This window comes from Melanotaenia boesemani, chromosome 18 (assembly GCF_017639745.1).
Source record: "Melanotaenia boesemani isolate fMelBoe1 chromosome 18, fMelBoe1.pri, whole genome shotgun sequence".
NCBI lineage: Eukaryota > Metazoa > Chordata > Actinopteri > Atheriniformes > Melanotaeniidae > Melanotaenia > Melanotaenia boesemani.
This window is the reverse complement of record NC_055699.1, coordinates 6142693-6161164: the sequence shown is the minus strand read 5'-3', so window position 1 is coordinate 6161164 and position 18472 is coordinate 6142693. Positions and strand designations below refer to the sequence as shown.

The window sequence follows — 18472 nt, the reverse complement described above, 5'->3', positions numbered from 1 at the left end:
CTCAGGCTTTAACTTTTTATGAAACATTAGTGTTGGGGTGTTATAATTTAAAGCCATTTTCAGTCTGTTTCTGCCTCCTTCCTTCCTTATCACGGGGCGTAGTTCAGTGCACATGCTCTCTCTCCTGTGTCTTCCTCCCTGCCTTAATTCCTCCCATTTCCTCTCCCCAGTGTACTCCTCTGTCACCATGATTGATAGATGCTCATTGCTAGTAAATGAACATTTTCCCCCCCTCATAAATTGCCGTTTCATGTGACTAGATTGGCGATGCCTTTTTAAAAGGTCAGCTAATTTAAAATCATCTCTTCAAGTCCTCCTTTTGGAGCAGAATACCTTCAGTCGAAGGGCTTTGTTTGACTTTGTATTGTCACTTCATTTAAGTCTTGATGTACTCTGTTTTCACTTGATGATACTGAGGTGAGTTTAATTTATTTTAGGGAAGAATTATCAGTGTAGAATCCTGTTTTCCCACAGTGGACAAACCAAACACTGTCTTTAAAGAGGGCCTTATATAATTTTTGACATTTATTAATATCCTAAGGCTTTTCCTACATGATTGGACTGAGAAAATGATGTGGGGGTGTTAGTTGCAATCTTCAATTTAACCACTAGATTTTTCTAGATTCTCTCTATAATTCTCTGCTCCTTAAAATGAACCGTTTAAAAATGTTTTCTGTGTAACAATGCAAGAATTTTTTTATATATTTCATTTGAAGTGATCCATGCTAATGCTAAAACATGCAAAAAGAAGCACAACTGAAATTTGGCAAATGTTTTGATTGAGGTGCCCCCTAAGAACATCTAATTCAGCATCCATCTTGCATACTACTTCTCTGAGCTCTCTCCAGATGGCAAAATCAGCCCAATGTTTACTCTTATCTCTCTTATTTTATTGTCTTATCTCTTTGCTCTGTCCCTTTCTCTCTTTCTTTTAGAATAGAACTTCATTTGATTGCAACAAAAGTGCAATGACAGTTTCCTTCTATTCTCCAATAATGTACTTTTAAGTTTCTTTTCTGAATCATCTACGGTCTGTGTTGAAAACAGTGTGTTGATACCAAGTTGCTGGCGTGTGACACACTGCCGTAAAGTGAGGTACTGCTTTAAAGTCAAACATCCAGTACAGAGGCGGTGGTAAATTATTTACAGTTTTTAACTATGGAAACTGAAAGCCTTAAATATTTAAAGATTATTAAAAATTAATCTGTGCTTGCTTATTATCACACCGTTGTTGTTTACATACTATAACATATCTATTACCAGTTGACATACACAAATATTGCTAAGCTATTTTAAGCTACCAAGGGCAATAATGACACCAATCCAACCCCAACAACCAAAATGTTTTTAATCATTCAGGACAGTTTTTAATCTCTCGTTATATTTGGTGAAAATATGCTATTGACAATCTTTATTATTATTATTATTTAATTAGATTTCTGTGGTATTCCACCTTTTATGAATAGGACAGATGTTTCACTGCTCTTTTTTTATTTTTAATGAAAATAGTTGTCAAATTTTATTAAAGCTTGTAGATTAATCCCAAATTCATCACTTTGTTTTTTTTAAATCTCAGTCATTTAATTGAGGAATAGCTCATTGTTGAAAGGCATAAATTGTATGAATATGTAAGGTCACTCAGCAGGGTTCAAGCGTCTTTCTGAAAGATTTCTGTAACTCATGACCATGAGCTTTCCATAATGAGACTTGAGCTTGTGTGCTGCGGAACCGGCTGATGCATCAGCTCCTTTTGGAGCCACATTGTCTCTTGTGTGATTGTCAAGAGCTCCGCTTCATTTGTTCACATAGCAAGACTAATCAAGGACATTAGCCCCGGTGTCATGTAATTCGTCATTGATTGTCTTATTGGCTCTCGGTGCAGTACTGACTACACCATTACTCTACTCGTACAGCAGCCCTGCCTTGTGATACTCTCTGATCGAAGACACCTCCCTGCAACATGTCAGGATTCATTTCCATGTTTTATTTAAAGCCTCCTCGAGTATCAGCAGCACTTTGAGCAGATTGAACTTTTTTTTTTTTTTTTGGTTTCTGCTGCAGAGCTTTTTCTGGCTGACAGAATCCGCGGCTTCAGTGATGTCGGAGAGGTGAGAGACATGGCTATGTTCAGTCAGACAGCTCAGAGCTCATTAAAGAGACCAGGGCCCGATATTTGGCGTGTGCGCTGTCTGTAGCCCATCCGCTGGTGGCTCAGGCTGATTCACATTTCATTATTTGATGACCCACGTTTTGACAGTCTCCTGCCTGTATCTGTCAAGGTAGAATTAAATGTTAACCAAGGCCCAGACTGGGAGAAACATGAGTGCAAACAAATCGAGCTGAGAGCAGCCAGGTAGGAGAGTGTAGTTGACGGAAGGAGGGAGCCGGCGGTGCAGAGTTTCTGACGCAACTCCCCCCCCCAAAACTCTGTGCACCGATAGGTTTAAGGTGACATCAAATATACATGAAAAAAACCTAACCATTTATCATTCTTTCTCATAGATAGAGATTAGAGACTTTAAACAGACAGTTCTAAGACTCAGCCATCTCTCCTTGTCTTATTTATTTCCTTCAGCTTCCTTGCAGCTGTTTATTTCTCAAACAATGCAGTTTCTGTTGAATAAGAGACGGAGCCTCAATTCGGTTGTTGCTGAAAGGTAACTACATTCTTTCCTCCGCTTTCTCTAAACCCCTTAATCTCTGGATAAAAGCATCGGCTGGATAGAGGCAAAATAAAGTACAGTATCCAGAGTCGCTTTTCAATGGCTTGAGTGTTTTGTTTGCCCCTTGGCATGGCAGGAAAATCCCTTCATCAGCAGCGTTATACAAGTACACTGTTGGCCTGTTGACTGATGTGGTGCACGTGAGCTCCGTGTGAAAGGCTCAGCCGCCGCAGTCAGTTGTAGAATTGTCTCAAAACCAGAGCTCAAGCTGAATACTGATTGCATAAGTGAAAGGACACTGTATGTTCTCGAGCCCTTAAAAGAGGAGCCGAACACTCATCTGAGACTCTGCATCGAGCTGCTGTGTGAGGACGTGTCTCAGGACTGCTGACCGTTGGTACAACAGACCACGTTGTTGTGTGGGCTTGGGCTGCCAGTGGCGATTCAAAATCCTATATCTCAAAAACACAACCGCCACCCTCGAGTTACAGCATCGTAAACGAAAAGAAAACAAAAATGAAGTACAAAACCCTGAGCTGTGTGTGTCAACATGTTAATGGAAGGTGATCAGTATGCAAAGTGTACCGTTCTTCAAAGGTGCGTTTCTGCAGAATGCAGAATTTTCAATATGCTTTGCAATTCCCAACACAGACTAAAATGAAAGCCCTTGTGTATGCTGTAGCAACCTCATTCTTTGACGATTGCGCTTGTGCTGCATGTTAAACAATGTAAATGGCCAAATCTTTTTTTTTTTTTTTTTTCCTCTTGAGCAGGTTATTCTCAAGTCATCTCCAAGGGAAAAATGCTGTTGATTTCCATATTTTAACTGCAATATGTAGTTTACTCTTCAAGGTCCACCAAGTGTTGCTTACTCACTGAAAGAAATTGACTGGTTCTGTGAGTTCATGCATGTTTTTTTTTTCCCATCAACCTGTTCTTTATCCAGGATTTGATTCCTTTCTTTTTAATAGGATACTTCCGTTATCATGCACTTTTCCTCTCTATTGCCATAATGACAAATCAGTGTTGCAAGAGGAAGAATACATTATCCTTTTCTCTCCACAAGTCAGATGCTTATTATATGTAAATTGCACTTTTTGACAGTGTTTCATATACCATAGGCGGCTCTTGAATTTTGATTACATGAATAGGTTGCATACTATTGTGGACAATCACTTGAAAAATGTGTTGTTCTCTGAGGCTGCAGCCAATTACAGTTCAGACCATAAACTGACAGAAAGCGGTAAGAACTGTTTCACCTCTTCCTAGAGCTCGAGCTGGCAGCTGTAAGTTGTTCATTATAGTTTGAAGGATTTAAATAAAACAAAAAGCTTATTCAGCAGCAGTTAAACAATACATGCATCCACATTCATATTCAATCATCACAAATCTAGTAGCATTAATCCAAACTGAAAATATGGATCACTGACTGAAAAGTAGTCATTTGAGACATGTTTAAGAAAGAACATGTGGAATTGTCTATATCATCTGAAAATCATGAAAATGAACATCGTTTTCTGCTCTGAGACACTTGAAGTATCCTCTGAAGACACTGGTTGACAGATCTCAGATCAGCTCAGATGAACCATACTACAAGCAAACATAATTATGATCAAAGCAAACCACGCTGAAATATTAAATATTTCTGCTGTAATGTCACAATTATTAGTCCTGATGCACGGCAACTCTGCTGCATGCTACTGTGTTGGTATGGTGAGCATGCACACAGGGCAAGGAGAAAGTCCATCCAACTTTGTTACATTAGGGTCTCTTCTAACCCCAACCATCTCTGGTAAGTGTTTTTAAAACTACCAGGTGACAAATGAGGTGGGATTCAGCAATGATCCTAAACATTTTGGATCTGTACCTTCACAAAAGAAAGCTACAGAATGTCCACTTGGTTCTCTTTCCCTCTGGCATTGGTTAGTATTTGCACATTCCCACACTCCCACACAACTCCCATTACAACTGTGATGCAACATCATGTGCTCCTTCAGTCCACCAAGAATTAATAAAAACTTCTGAACTTTTGTAACCTTTTTAACTCCTGCATACTTCATTTTAACTTTATCTTAAGCAGTGGGATTGTAAGCAGGCCAAGGTCTGCAGGGAATACAGATGTTTGTGGTAAAGAAGCAACAATTAGTAAGATAGTTCTCAGATTAACAGCTAGACTCATGGTTGGCACTATGGAGGCTAAAACATTGAAGTAGTTGTTTTTGTGACATACATAGGGGCGGGTCTGGCTTTTACTTGCCTTAAGAACATACTTACCGCACAATTGAGCTTCGATTTCAGACCATTACTAAAAATTCTGAATAGAAAAATTGAATAAAAAATTCAATAGATTTTAATTTCCTTAGTTGGACTGTGGTTCTCTCTCACATGTTTAAGGAAATTATTGTCTCAAAAGCAGATCTTTTTCAATCTCAGAATTTGTTTTACAGTGACTTTAAACACAAACAATATGAATATTGATCCATCATGTGAGAGCCAGTTGAATTCCTGCTTTTTGGCTACGACCCCCAACAGTCGTGTCACCGCTCAGACACTGAAGCATTATAGTATCAGCTTGTTTGGCTCTGTACAGCTGGAAGGGTATTTAAGGATGTCAAGATTCATACTAAAGATTCATTGTAGGATTTGAGGACTTGTTTTATTGCACACATCTTCAAATATATTATTTAGCTGTATTTAGATACAGATAGTCTGTGGCCCTTTTTTGTCAATACATGTTTAAATATTTAATACATTTTTCTCTTTTTCTAAGGGTTGTTCATTAAAAAAAAGAAACTACAATTCCTTCAATGTCATAAGTAATGCTGAACATAAATTTTCATACTTTAGATCTCATTACAAATGCAACACACTGCATTACTTAAAGAAAAAAAATCCTTTTCGTTTAGATCATTATTGTTCCAGTTTCCATCACACACACTCTATAGCCTCTTAGGGAGAAAAGGCATTGAGAGACTAATTTGCACACAGTTTGCATGGTCATGATTTGTGACTGGAAAAACTGCACAGTCAAATGCGTGGCTCAGTAAGTAGACGCAAACCACCGGGCAGCTGTCATGCATGGCATGTCAAATCGAGTCATGCACTGGGTAGACAGGAAAGTAAACACTTGGTAGAAAATTAGTTGGAAACTAAATAAAGAGCTTCTGCACATTTTGGCATAAAAAAACTAAATAAATTCTTGGTTTCCTGTGAAAATTACATTTTACCAAATCAAGTATCTATAAAACTAAATAAGAATTTAGTGTTTACTGATAAGCTTCATCCTAGATGAAGATAAGTTTTCTTAAACCTCAGATTGTCCTGGAATATATTTTAGTTTTTAAGATTCTCAAAAAAGGTAGAAACAATGAACGAAAACCATTTGTGAGGTACAACAGTCTACTTTTATAATGAATTGCTGATTTTGCAGCAATTTTTTGATTTTCAGCTTAATTTCTTTATAAAAAATCAGTAGTGGTGCATGCAACTTGAATATTTATGCGGCGTGTCCGTCTTTTCAGGTTTGTAAAGTTAAGCACAAATGTGCAGAACCAGGTAAAAATAGGTTTTATTAACACAAACCACAAGTTGTAGCTGAGGAACAGTTTTGATCATCAAACATACTGTTAGCCATGTTTATATTTATTCGTGATTCTATGTGGAATAATACAAGAATGCATTAGAAAAAGTTTCAAAATCATCTTTTGAGGGATATTTTTGAACAATCGTCACTACTGCAGAACCACGTCACTGCTTCGTGTTTGTGTGGTTGAACTGGTTGTTTATAAATCCTAACGTAACCCTCTCCACCATCCAAGCAAAGCCTTCTCTGAAAACAATATGGCAGCATGTGTTCAAATATAAACAGATTTGCATGTTGTTTTTCTTTTGATAATGTGATTGGGCCAATTTTTTTTTTTTTTTTTGTAAATTGAATGTGGTTTGACATTTGGTGTGTTTCCATTACCCCTAGAACTGTGCAAAAGCTAAATATCGCAATAAAAACCCAGCAATGGAAACACCTACATTTAGAAAAAACTATCAAATATCGCTAAAAAGTTTTTACGCTCTCATGAGGGGATTTTTTAGACGTGTCGATATAGAAGTATACCGCAAAAGTGTAATGGGAACACTTTTCTCGCATTTACGCTTCACCGGACGAGACGTGACCAGTTCATTTCTAATAGAGATGGTGCAGTCTGAGTAGATGCAGGAGGAGACTGAAATCTTTTTACAAATAATTAAAGAAAAAAAATATAACCGTCATCCCTGATAGCAAACAACGGCGAAATGCACGAGTTTTACAAAGATGTAAAAATCTCTATCCTCCTCAAAGTGGAGTCTTAAGGGACAAGATTTTACGAGAAAAGCGGCTAATGCGCTAAACACCATTCAATAGAAACACCTGCAAATCGCGATTACCCTTAATCGAAATGTTAGAAATATTGCTTTTATTTTGCAAAATACTGTAATAGAAACGCAGTTATTGTCTCGCTGAAATAAGCAAATCTTTCTCTGTTAGCGATGTGTCCAGATGGCAGCGTGTGATGCAACAAAACCTGAGCCGTGTCTTCCAGCACTAAAGTAGGCTTCACTTGTGTGCAAGTAGCTCTTGTCGCTGATGCACCTCCATACATCAATATACCGAATCACATACACATGGTTTCAAATTTTGATCGATCAGAATATAGAACAGTTTTCCACTTTACTTCACTTTATTTATTTATTTATTTATTTTTTATTTATTCATGGTGGCATTGATTTCCACTGTAAAATCATGCCTGTTTTAATGCAGTGCTCCCTGAGGTCCTAAAGCTCATTCCTGCTTTGTTTTAGTTTTCAAAACATAATCATATTATCCTTGGGTGATGGAAGTTGTTAGTAGGTAGTCTAGTAGTTACAGACTGAAATGCTCCCGTTTTATACCCAGTCACTTAACTTATTAATAATTAAATCAAGTTCATTGTAAATCTTTCAGGAGGTTCAAACTATTACATAATTATTTAAATCTCCTCCTGTGTCAGCTTTTTTTATTTATCCCACATGTTTTCTTTGAATGTTTTTTGAGTTGAAATTATCTAAATCCCTCTCAGTTTGTGGCTCTTGATCAGACAGAAGAGGTTGCTTTAAGATGCCAGCTGTCACCTTACTGAAGTTTGGCATTTATTTTTCAGTGTTATTCAACATTATTAGGACATTTTTTTAAAAAAGCCACTGAACTATGTGAAAAATACAAAGTTGGAAAGGGACTCTAAGCCTGCTTTACCTTAGTTAATTAAAAGCTGACATTTTAGGGATGCAAGCCTTTCACGGGACAGCACTTCACCTTCTTGACCATAACTTTTTTCATCCTTTATATTCGTCACTTTTTTTCTTTTTTTAAACTCTTGAACAGATAATTATAATAACTGCAGATAACCCTTTACCACATCCTCTTGAGTATGCCACCCCCGCATTTCATTGCTTCTAATGAGAACAGGAGCTGCGGCGTGCTTCAGGGGAAACATTTTTCAGAGTTTTTCCAACTTTAAATGCGCTTCAGAGTGTTTTTCTGTGCTTGACACAAATCCTAACCTGTAGAGTTGTTGTGGTTCCCACTCGTCATTTTCGCTCAGGCTCATAATGTGTTTTTAGCAGATTTGGAAACGGCTCCAGCCAAGTTGGCAGTGAGTTGAAAACCCAAATGGAGGCTTCAGAACTTCTCTTTCAGTAACTACTGGCTGGTGTAGCCAAAGCTGCGGTCAGCAGTTTACTGGTTGGAAGCTGAGCAGCAGCATTCAGATGAGCTGTGTAGTTCTAGTCCTTTAAAGATTAAAGCGGCAGGTTCTTCAGCTGTTTGTCTGCCGACACGCAGCACCATCTTATTACAGATCTCATTTAGAAGTGCTCACTTGTAATTATGCTATCAGATCTCATAGTCATTGTGCTGAGACCAAACAAGGCCTGTCTAATGTCTTGTTACTTCATCATTATTAATGAAATAAAATCATGCAGCCAATTTAATTACAATACAGTCTTCAACATTTTCCCTCATTTGGCCAAACTGACAGCATGACATGCAGCTTTGAAAAACTATGTGGGGTAAAATTTGTGCCTTAAATTGCTGTCCTGGCCTTGTTGGAAACTGACCTTGTCTCATCACACCCCTGACTCTTTGTTCTCTCTCTTTATCTGTTCTCCTTGGTCGCCTTCTCTGTTTCTTGCCCTGCCTTTCCCTGTACCAGATAACTTCCCACAGATGGCTCATCAGAAGCGCTTCATCGAGCGGAAATACAGACAGGAGCTGAAGGAGATGAGACGCGAGCGGGAACGGCAGGAAAAAGAAAGCGACGAGGTAGAGGATTGCAAGAAGTGATGATGGCTTGTTTCAGGAGGGGCAGCCAATCAGGAGCCAGGTCCACGGAGACGAGAAAAGTTGGAGCTGGTCAGATTGACTGTTACCTGTAAGCTTACCTGTAAGCTAAGATGGGAGACATGATGTTTTAAGCAGCAACACTGTCAAAGGTAGCCCTTGTGTAGTCTTCTAAATGTTTGACTAATTACATATATGGATGACTTCATTTTCAATGCAAAACAACAGCAGGACCTCACAGTGTTACTAAAACATGATAAAAACAGAATAATGCACATTTTTAAATGGAAAATAAAGTTTAAGATTCTTCTTCAATCAGTCAGAAATCTTTTTTTTTTCCCCCAATCATCTGCTCTTAAGCCAATAAAAAGGTTTGACTCTATTATACTGTCACTAAGTGTCACCATCTGCCTCACATCTGCCACTCATCCTCTAATAATCAAAATCAGTTTTTTTTTTTTCTCCATTTTTTTAACCTCTCTCTGAATCCAACTGGCTGTCTAACAGATCTTAATTATAGATTGTCTAATTAACAATTTCCTCAGCTCAGTTGCCTCTGGATCCAGCTATTTAACAGCAGCAGACATATTAATAACTATCTGTCGTGGAGTTGAGCCTTTTATATTGAGATTTATCGTAGATAGTATATACATACCTGCGAGGGTGCTAAGTGTCTAGCTTGTTCGCCTGTGGCTGCTGTCACATTATAGATTAAAGTTTTCTTTCGTAACTAGGAGAAAAGTAGTTCATCAAAGGCGGCCTGAAAATGTGTTATTCTGGAAGAAAAAAACTCAGAAAGAAGGTAAAGAGGCGGATTTTTAACATATTTAATCGTGTCATATAAATATTCAGTACAAAATATCACGGATTACAAAGCAGATTGATGGACGGCCAATGATTTTGGGCCCCTTACACTACCACAAACCCTCAGATTGTTTCTACATTGACAAAACTTAACTGCTCAATCACATTGCCACCGAAATATTATAGATTAGTAGAGGCGAGCCCCATCAGAGGCCGACAGCATCTACACAACAACCACAGAGCTACTGTATCTGAGGGGGGACTTCAGCGCCTCTGTCTAGTTTCCTCAACACACACAAGAAAATAAAACCGATGTGCGTTACCACGAGCGTGGAGGCAGTTACTCTCTCCATAGGAAAAAACACAAGCACGTCTTTGTAACGGCGATATGCTTGACACCCTGTGTAAAGACGGTAATATGTGTAGACCGAAGCTAGAAATGCTGTCATGTCGATTTCCATTTGAGATCTTGCATTGCACCTTGAGGCAGACAAGCGTTTTTCTTTACAGTTAAGGGTTTTGTTAAACCCATTTAATGCTTATCATAGCAATGCTGCAGTCTGAAATGGCCACTCGCACAATGCAACAAGCTCATAAGCAAAACAAAGGTTCCAAGAAGAGAACACATGTGTATAAAAGTGTCATGCCACCAATGTGTAATCAGTGGGCCGGTTTAATGGCCTGCACCGTCGGCGACGTGGAGGGAAAAAAGTAGCATGTCTAGCAATTATTCCATTGTGTTGCGATATTATGGTTTGAAATGTCTGACAAATGTCAGCCTCTTCACAGGTTGGCCTTTTGTTAAAGTGAGGGCAGAGCATGTTGTTGCTGCTGTGTTTTTCAGGTCAGCCTCCTCTGGTTTTCCTCATAGTTTGGAGGTCTTAGAGTAATTTAACAACACTGCTGCTTGAGGAGCATTTTCTGCTCGCTCTAAAATCACGTCTAAATCTAAACCCTTCACGTGTCCTCGTCCATGTTCTAACCTTCTCTCTGAGCCGAGGATGCTCTTCTGGGTTTAAAAGCCTAATTCTGCTCCACTCAAAGGTCAGGTGCCCCTTGATGAGCATCTTTATGGAAGAGGCTGGGGGTCCCACAGGAAATCAGTTGGGTAAAGCCTGTTCCTTTCAGGTCCATGCTTCAGTACAACGGACAGTACACGTGATTGGGAGAAGGGGGACAAATTACAGTTATGGGAGACTCTTAAAAGGAAAATACTGGTTTTCTTTGCTTTTGGCACATTTCTGCTACAGCACTCCTACTTTATTATACATTCCACTGTGCAGGTCAGAGCCCCTCTCAGGACACAATGTAGATTTTCTCTTAAAAGCAAGAAAAACCATCATGCCTAATTGCCTTTTATTGTACTGTTGGTAAAGCAGTACATTTACGCTCTTTTTTTACCTTATGCGAATAGCCTGACCCCAAAGTCAAGAACATGGAGAGAATCAGAAGTTGTCATTGTCTAGACTCTTGTTTTTTTTTTTTATTTAAGGCATCTCCTTTAAATAATTTCATAAGCTTTACAAATGGCAGGAATTGATCATGTTCAGATTTCAGTGGAAATTCACTATTTGGAAAGCTACTTCAAATGTGAAATTTTCTTTATCATCTGAAGTAGATTCAATGAAGTGTTTAGAGGATGAAAATATAATTGTATAATGAATTTTAATGGTACCTACCAAGTTAAATGTGGCTTTGTCAAGTCAGCAAAAAAGTCCAGCAAGACCAGTATTTTCCTCCTTCGACTGGTGAATTTTCACAGTAGCGTAGAAACAAACACATTGTTCAGCCACCAGAAAAATGACCTACAACATTTGCTTCCAAATGGAAATATTTGGTATTTCAGCTCACCTCACAGCGAACACTCAAGGCTGTGAGGAGATGAAAATCAAACACTGTAAAAATGACAAACTGCTGTGTTTATGGACGTTTTCGGCTGCCGTAAATCCCGCAGTCCTTTTCCACGGCTTTACATCTGCGTTTATGAACATGTGTAGCGTCGCAACACATAAGTGCCACTCTTTTCCAACCTGCAGTAAGGTTTGCCATTTTCTTGTGGCTCAAACCAAACTGTGGATAAGTTGTTAACGTTAGGCAGCCATTGCCAAAGAGGGGGATCATTTCAGATAGAAATCCCTAAAAAAAAAAAAACACAAAAAAAAAAAACTGTACAGCGATTTATCATATTACCGTACATACACAAGCTAAGATAGAACTCACAATATGCAGCAAGTTTTTGTCCCAGAAACACTGAAAAATACGTAGGCATATCTGTTGGTTTACAAAACTGCTTGTCGAGTGTGTCCATCACAGGCAGCTTTGGAAAAACAAACAAAAACATCATCAGTATAGGTATTTTTGGGCCCCATGTTCACCCCAGATACACACACACAAAGAAAAAGTCTTGACACAAAGTCTTGTTTTACTGCATCCCTGCGAAAAACGCAACTAACACTGACTGGACACAGAAAGCCTACGTCTGGTCACTGGAGGGACAACTGAATGGCGATCAAAGGCGGTGAAGGAGCACCAGCGGTGGTCGTCTCTGTCCTTTTTGACGTCTAACCCACCAAACGTCCACCGTAACTGCCTGAAAGTTTGTTTTCTTTCACATTTCTCTCCTCGTCTGTGCCAGGCTGTCGTTAGGAATCCCTGTCGCTGTCGTCTCCCCCGTACATGTCTGCCAATTTCTTAAACCGGGGGCCCCACTCGCTCAGATAGTTGTAGTCCTGATCGCCCTCGGTGGTCACCGACTCCAGCGAGCTGAGGGAGTCTGCTATGGAGCCGTTACCCTCGTAGGCATAGGTGGCCAGGGAGTCGTAGGGTGGCGCTGTTGGGTCGCTGTCGTTGTCCTGGAGCCTCTGGTTGATGAAGTCTCTCACATCCCCGTTATTGTCCCGAGTTGGGGGCAGCACAGGCCGGCGGACCGGAGGATAGAAGGTCTCTGGGACTATATCCCTCCGTTGTTTACTCTCCTCGATGGCCTCTGGGTTTCGCAGTGTGCCAATATCAAAGGCCTGAGTGTCCTCCTCTCCTCCTCCTTCATCATTGTAGCTGACAACGTTGTCTCTGACATCTTCTTTGGAGATGATCAGAGGCTCCTTCTTCCTCTGTCTCCTCAGGGCAGCAAACAGCACCACGATCACTGCAGGGAGAACAAAAACAAAGAGAACAAATAAGAGAGTTTGGTGACTTGCTGGCGTTTCTTTGCTCACTCTCCTTGTTCTGAAGGCCAGTGGCTGTCCAGGGGGAATAGCTGATGTTGTGTTCACTGATGTTCAGGGACTTTGTCTGACTTTGTAGAACAAGCTCTGCTACCACAAGGATGCATTATGCATTTCTGCTTGCTCAGGGCCAATGTTGCTTAAGAACATGAAAAAAAAATCCAGTTTAAGAACACAGAGGGATGCACAGCATGCTAGAAATATTACTTCTGTACCATCAAATGACTTTATGACATTTGGGTAATAATATGAAGCTGACCTAGCCTAGAGTTTACTCAAACCAATGAATTCTAGCTTAATTTAAGGAGCTAAAATAATGCCATTTTGGGGGTTAAGTAGAGCAGATTTTTATTCTTTAATGTTCAAAAATACATTTTCATCACAAGGTTCATTGCTGCTTTTATAGTTATCTCTCCCAGATGAGATCTACTTCATCTAATGTCGTTCTCTGCCATCTTTTCTGACAACCAACATTGCTTTTCTCTGACATTAAAACAGTCTAGCAAGTTTAGTTCAAAAGTTATTGTAGTTTCTATAAAAGAAGTATTGCCTTTGATGCTATATTTCCTCTCTGTCCTCCTTGCAATGTGATGTGATTGCATTCTGCAGAAATAATAAAAAAGGAAAACCTTGTCTTTATAAGACGCATTGCTTGAGCCCCTATCATTGCAAGATAAGCCTCTGTGAACTCACATTAGGAAGCTGTAGCTGACTCAACTGGAGTCTGTTTAGACTCCATCCCTTACATGCTGCTGGCAATTAAATGCACCTTTTATTTGAAGTGGTGTACCAAACAAGCCAGTTTACAGTAGTATTGTCACTTTTTCTTCAGAGTATAAAATTTTCTTTTTTTTTTCTATTAGAATTTGTTTGGCTTGTGATCGAGAACCACTGAAAAAAATTAACAATTACTAAGGAAGCCCTCTTACATGCTCACATGCTCACTTACCACCCAAGTGAGGCCACAGAGACATCACATGAAAGTGACATTCAGCATCATCTGACTGCAGCTACAGGGTCTGATGTAGGGTCATAAAAATGCTAAAAATAAAAGGCATTTAAAACCCGTCAAAGAATTGCATGGTAAAGTACAGATGTGCTTGAATTTGGGAAAAGGGACTGCTGTACAGGAGGGGATCATGTAAACGCAGATGCTAAGAAGTAAGTTAAGAAAAACCTGCACTACAAACAAGGCATATAAGTAAGTTTGTTACCGGGGACGGGGGGCGTTAGTAGTAGGAAAGAACAGATCCCTCTAGTCAGGGTACTTCATTCTCCAGGGTATTTACATGGATTTAAACATGTGTATAACACACTAAAGAAGAGGTTTTAAACCAGCAGATGATGTCACAATTTTTTTTATCATTTTTTGTGTTTATTAAGGCTGTTAGATGATTAAAATTTTTAATCAGATTAATCCCAGCTTTCATAATAATCATGATTAATCACAGCTTTCAAATTGATCATGATTAACCACAGCTTAGAAAATAATCATGATTAATCACCATTCACGACTATGCCTTAAGTTTGCCTGTTTTTCCTGTATTGTATCAACAGAATGAGTCGATCCTACAAACATTTGCTGTCAACTGACCTTCCCTTGGGTAAACGTCAGATGTCTAATCGTCAAAAAACTCAGCACAGAATGCACTTCTATATGTTGTTCTAAATCATCTCTACCATCTTCTAGATCATAATTCTGAATTCCTACAGCATCATCTTACTAACCGTCTCCATGGTGACAATTTCTGTCATAAAACCAGCAGATTTGATGACTTAAGTTAAACAGCCAATATTGATGAAGAAACTCTGAAAAAACTGATGATCTAGATAAAAAACATTTTTCATTTTATCATTGAAATGTAGGTGTTTATGCAGCAGTGATAAAAGTCCTACAGCAGCATCACCCAAAGTAAGCACCTGCTGATGAATTATATCATTGGCTGTTTTTAGTTTGTTTTTCTTCACTTTTTTTTTTACATTAGATGATCACTTTAGTTGTAATAATCAGTTCTTTAATTCATAAAATCTAGACCTAAAAAAGGTCTCATTTGTGCCCCCCTTTTCCTGGTCAGTCCTTGTGCCTGGCCCCCCATCAGAACTTTTCTAGACCCGCCCCTGCATAGCTGAAGTATAAACCTTGTCTACCACCAGCCAACTACTGTGTTAAAGAAGATCCTGCCATAAACAGTACTTTAAGGTAAATATGTGACGGTGTGAACAGTGAACCGCTAGTTTCCTCCCTTTTAGCTGAACCATAAATGCAACATGAGAGAAAAGCAGATCAGCTGATCACCGACAGCCATCATGATTCACGGAACAACATAAGAGGAAGAGGAGGAGAGGGAATAAGCAGCAGTGCTGCACAAACACTGCAATGACAAGAGAGCCACTAGAGCTGACACGTTGGTGCAAAACGCAGGATTAGTTTAAAAAAGTAAAACATACTGGAAAAATGCAGGAGTGGCTCATCATTTCCATCTTTGCCTCTCCTTGTCCTGCTGTCATAACTGAGCAATGCTTATCTATCTATTTATCTATCTATCTATCTATCTATCTATATATATATATATATATATATATATATATATATATATATATATATATGATTAGTTTTCTCTAAACTGGATGACACAACATTTAGTCTAAAATCTTCTCATTCTAAAGCACAGTGCTCTTTTCAGTTAACCAAGATTATGTAGACTTTTCCTGTTTGAAGTAAATAATGATGACAGCTGTGGTCACTGACAGAATAATCCACCCACAAGATAAGATTAATCAAATTAAGGTGGGATCACAAACCTGCCTCTTGAACACCTGCTGTAGTTATAAGCTTTTGAGTGAACTGTGTTGAACTCAAATCAAAAAGACAAAACTTTTGGTGATCCTCATGCAGCCTGTACTCACTGAGCAGAATGATGACGCAGAGTAAAATGGCCACTAGGGCTCCGGTGCTGAGTCCCGCCCTTGCTGTGAGCGCCTCAGGATTGCAGAGCTTCATGTTGCCCTCACGATCACAGGTGCATACTCTGATGGTCAATGTGTTGGTGCTGCTTTGCATAGGAAACTCTCCATCAGAAATGACAACGGGCACATGGTAGATGCTCTTCTGAAGACTGTTGTAGCTGTTCCTCCGTGTTAGGATCCAGGCCGTGTTGTCTGACAACAGAATATCCAGTCATAAACTGCATGAATACACTTTGAGATTAAATAAAATAGTTGATGACCACATGTACCAGCTGTGAGTGTACCTTTGTTATCACGGACAGAGAAGTTAGCCTTTCCAACAGCTTCTGGGGCCAGACTGAAGATGAACCGGTGTCCTCCGAGAGGCTCATCAGGATCTATGGCACTCACAGTTTGTATCCTCTGGATTAAGAGAAGGAATGGTGAGTAACACAAGCAGAAGAAAGAAATACAACTCAACTTTTAACTTAGGGAAAAATAATACACCTCAAATACACAATGCAAATATAAGTGAGGCTAATTGTTTTAAAAATTTGTGCATAATTGTTTGGCAGGTTGGCAGTTTTCCAATTGTTGGTTTTTATCCTTGTTAGGCTTTTTCACTTAGGTAATTAGTGGCTAATGTTAAAGTGAGGATAGTTATTAGGCAGCTTCATTTCCTCTAGTAAAATGAGCCTAAACAGAGAGCAAAAATCTAACAGGCAAAATGCAAACCTCTTAAAGTAGCTGAACAAAATATTTTTATATATCTGCTGCATATTTTAAATACAACTGCAACATTTTAAGAAATACGAAGCTCAATGCAATAAACCCTCTTTCACCAGTGCAACCATATTACAGAACTGAAGCCTATACGGTGACGTCTATGTACAGAAGGCTGTTTGTCATTAATTGAAAGGACAGACTGAATTTGAATAAAATGATCTTGATTGTTTTCGGGGAGGGGCATTCTCATAAATCAGTAGTTATCCTAAGTAGAAAGTGGCTCCAAGTATGTGTGATGCCATCTGGTTTATAAGAATTAATTGCTTAGTGGGGGTCTAGTATCAAAATGTCACCGTTAAATAAAAATAACCAGGAATTTTCTTTTTCTTTGTTCAGCCTTTCTCTATGCACCTGTTTCTTGAAATGGATGTGCAAAGTACCCCTTTTGTACTTGAATTACACTAAAATACTGTAGGAGGTAAGGAAAAGCTGAAACTAAAGAAATCAATTTGCAATAAATAATTTGATTTTGTCAACTGAGATCTAGTAACAATGTTATCATGGGTGCATTTATTTTGTTTTTATATAATTGTAAATGAATTCCGGGATTAAGAGGTTAATATGATTATGAACACTATTGTTAAATCAGTACTGTTAAATTGTAATACTCCTATCCCCAACCTGCTGCCTGTTCAGGCAGAAGTCTGCAGCATTCAAGAAGGCCGTAAGCCGTATAATGTCCCACAACACCCACAAAGTCTAGTTTGGATTAAATGGAAACCACTGATGGAGACTAAAGGCCATATACATCATTAGGTCAGGCTCTTTATTACCTGATACAGTAAAGTAATTGAATTTAATTTTCTCTTTTCATATTGTCCCTAGCTGTAAACCATCTAATTAAAGACGGCTCCTGCACAGGCTTGTTAGCGTCTGGAAGACGTATATCAATGTTAACAACAGCTGCTGGGATGAATAACCTCACTGTGCACTCTGATTAAAGGGATGGTCTTTGGAGGATTCATAAAGACTAAGACTGAAGTAAAACTCGAAGAAAGCTTGACAGTTAAATAAAAAAGATGCAAAGATACACGTAAAGCTCCAAGTAATAGCTTTATGTGTTTAAATGTTACTCTTGTTTTACAAAATATGAAACTTTTTAAAGGTTTTTTAGAAATCCTTCTCTTTCAACACAGTTCACTGGCCAGAGACAAATGCAGTTTGAAGCTCATTCATACAAACAATCATGGACATCATGTCCTTCAGGCTAAAGAAAAGAGACTATCCAGTGTGTTATCAGGGCTATCTTCAAAAACCTGTTCATTAAGTTCCTATGGAACTAGAAATTTGCATCTCTGGGATGGATCCATCACTGCTTAAAGGTTATATACAGGATTTTAGAATATTAGCTTCTATTATGATGTCTTTTCCATATTTCAGCAAGACAATGCTAAATCTCATACTGCATCTGTTGTAATAGCATGATTTTATAGTGAGAGTCAGGGTGTTGGACTGGTCTGCTGTCCAGACCTTTTTCTTGGTGAAAACGTTGGATTCATAATTAAAACCAAAATATGACAAAGAAGACCGAGGACTAATGCTTTTTAACCCAATTTTTAAAAGCTGAGACACTGTAAAATGTAAATAAAAACAAAATGCAATGATTTGCAAAGATCCATCCATCCAGCCAGCCAGCCAGATCTTATAAACCCATATGTTATTTCCATGAACAACACATCAGATGATGAAACTAGGCC

General features: G+C 38.8%; 2 protein-coding genes across 2 annotated transcripts in view; one reads left to right on the top strand and one right to left on the bottom strand.

Moving 5' to 3' along the window:
- Positions 1 to 9330, top strand: part of drosha (drosha ribonuclease III) — a 113899-nt gene extending 104569 nt beyond the window's left edge. Inside the window, exon 32 of the mRNA XM_041967612.1 lies at positions 8888 to 9330. Coding sequence (XP_041823546.1) covers positions 8888 to 9018 — 131 coding nt within the window. The 3' untranslated portion in view covers positions 9019 to 9330. The remainder of the gene's footprint in view (positions 1 to 8887) is intronic.
- Positions 9331 to 9828: 498 nt separating this feature from the next.
- The window catches only part of cdh6 (cadherin 6), a 71787-nt gene continuing 63143 nt past the window's right edge, over positions 9829 to 18472 (bottom strand). The window contains exons 10-12 of the mRNA XM_041967613.1: positions 16295 to 16412; positions 15951 to 16202; positions 9829 to 12964 (exon numbers count right to left, since the gene is read on the bottom strand). Coding sequence (XP_041823547.1) covers positions 12462 to 12964; positions 15951 to 16202; positions 16295 to 16412 — 873 coding nt within the window. The 3' untranslated portion in view covers positions 9829 to 12461. The remainder of the gene's footprint in view (positions 12965 to 15950; positions 16203 to 16294; positions 16413 to 18472) is intronic.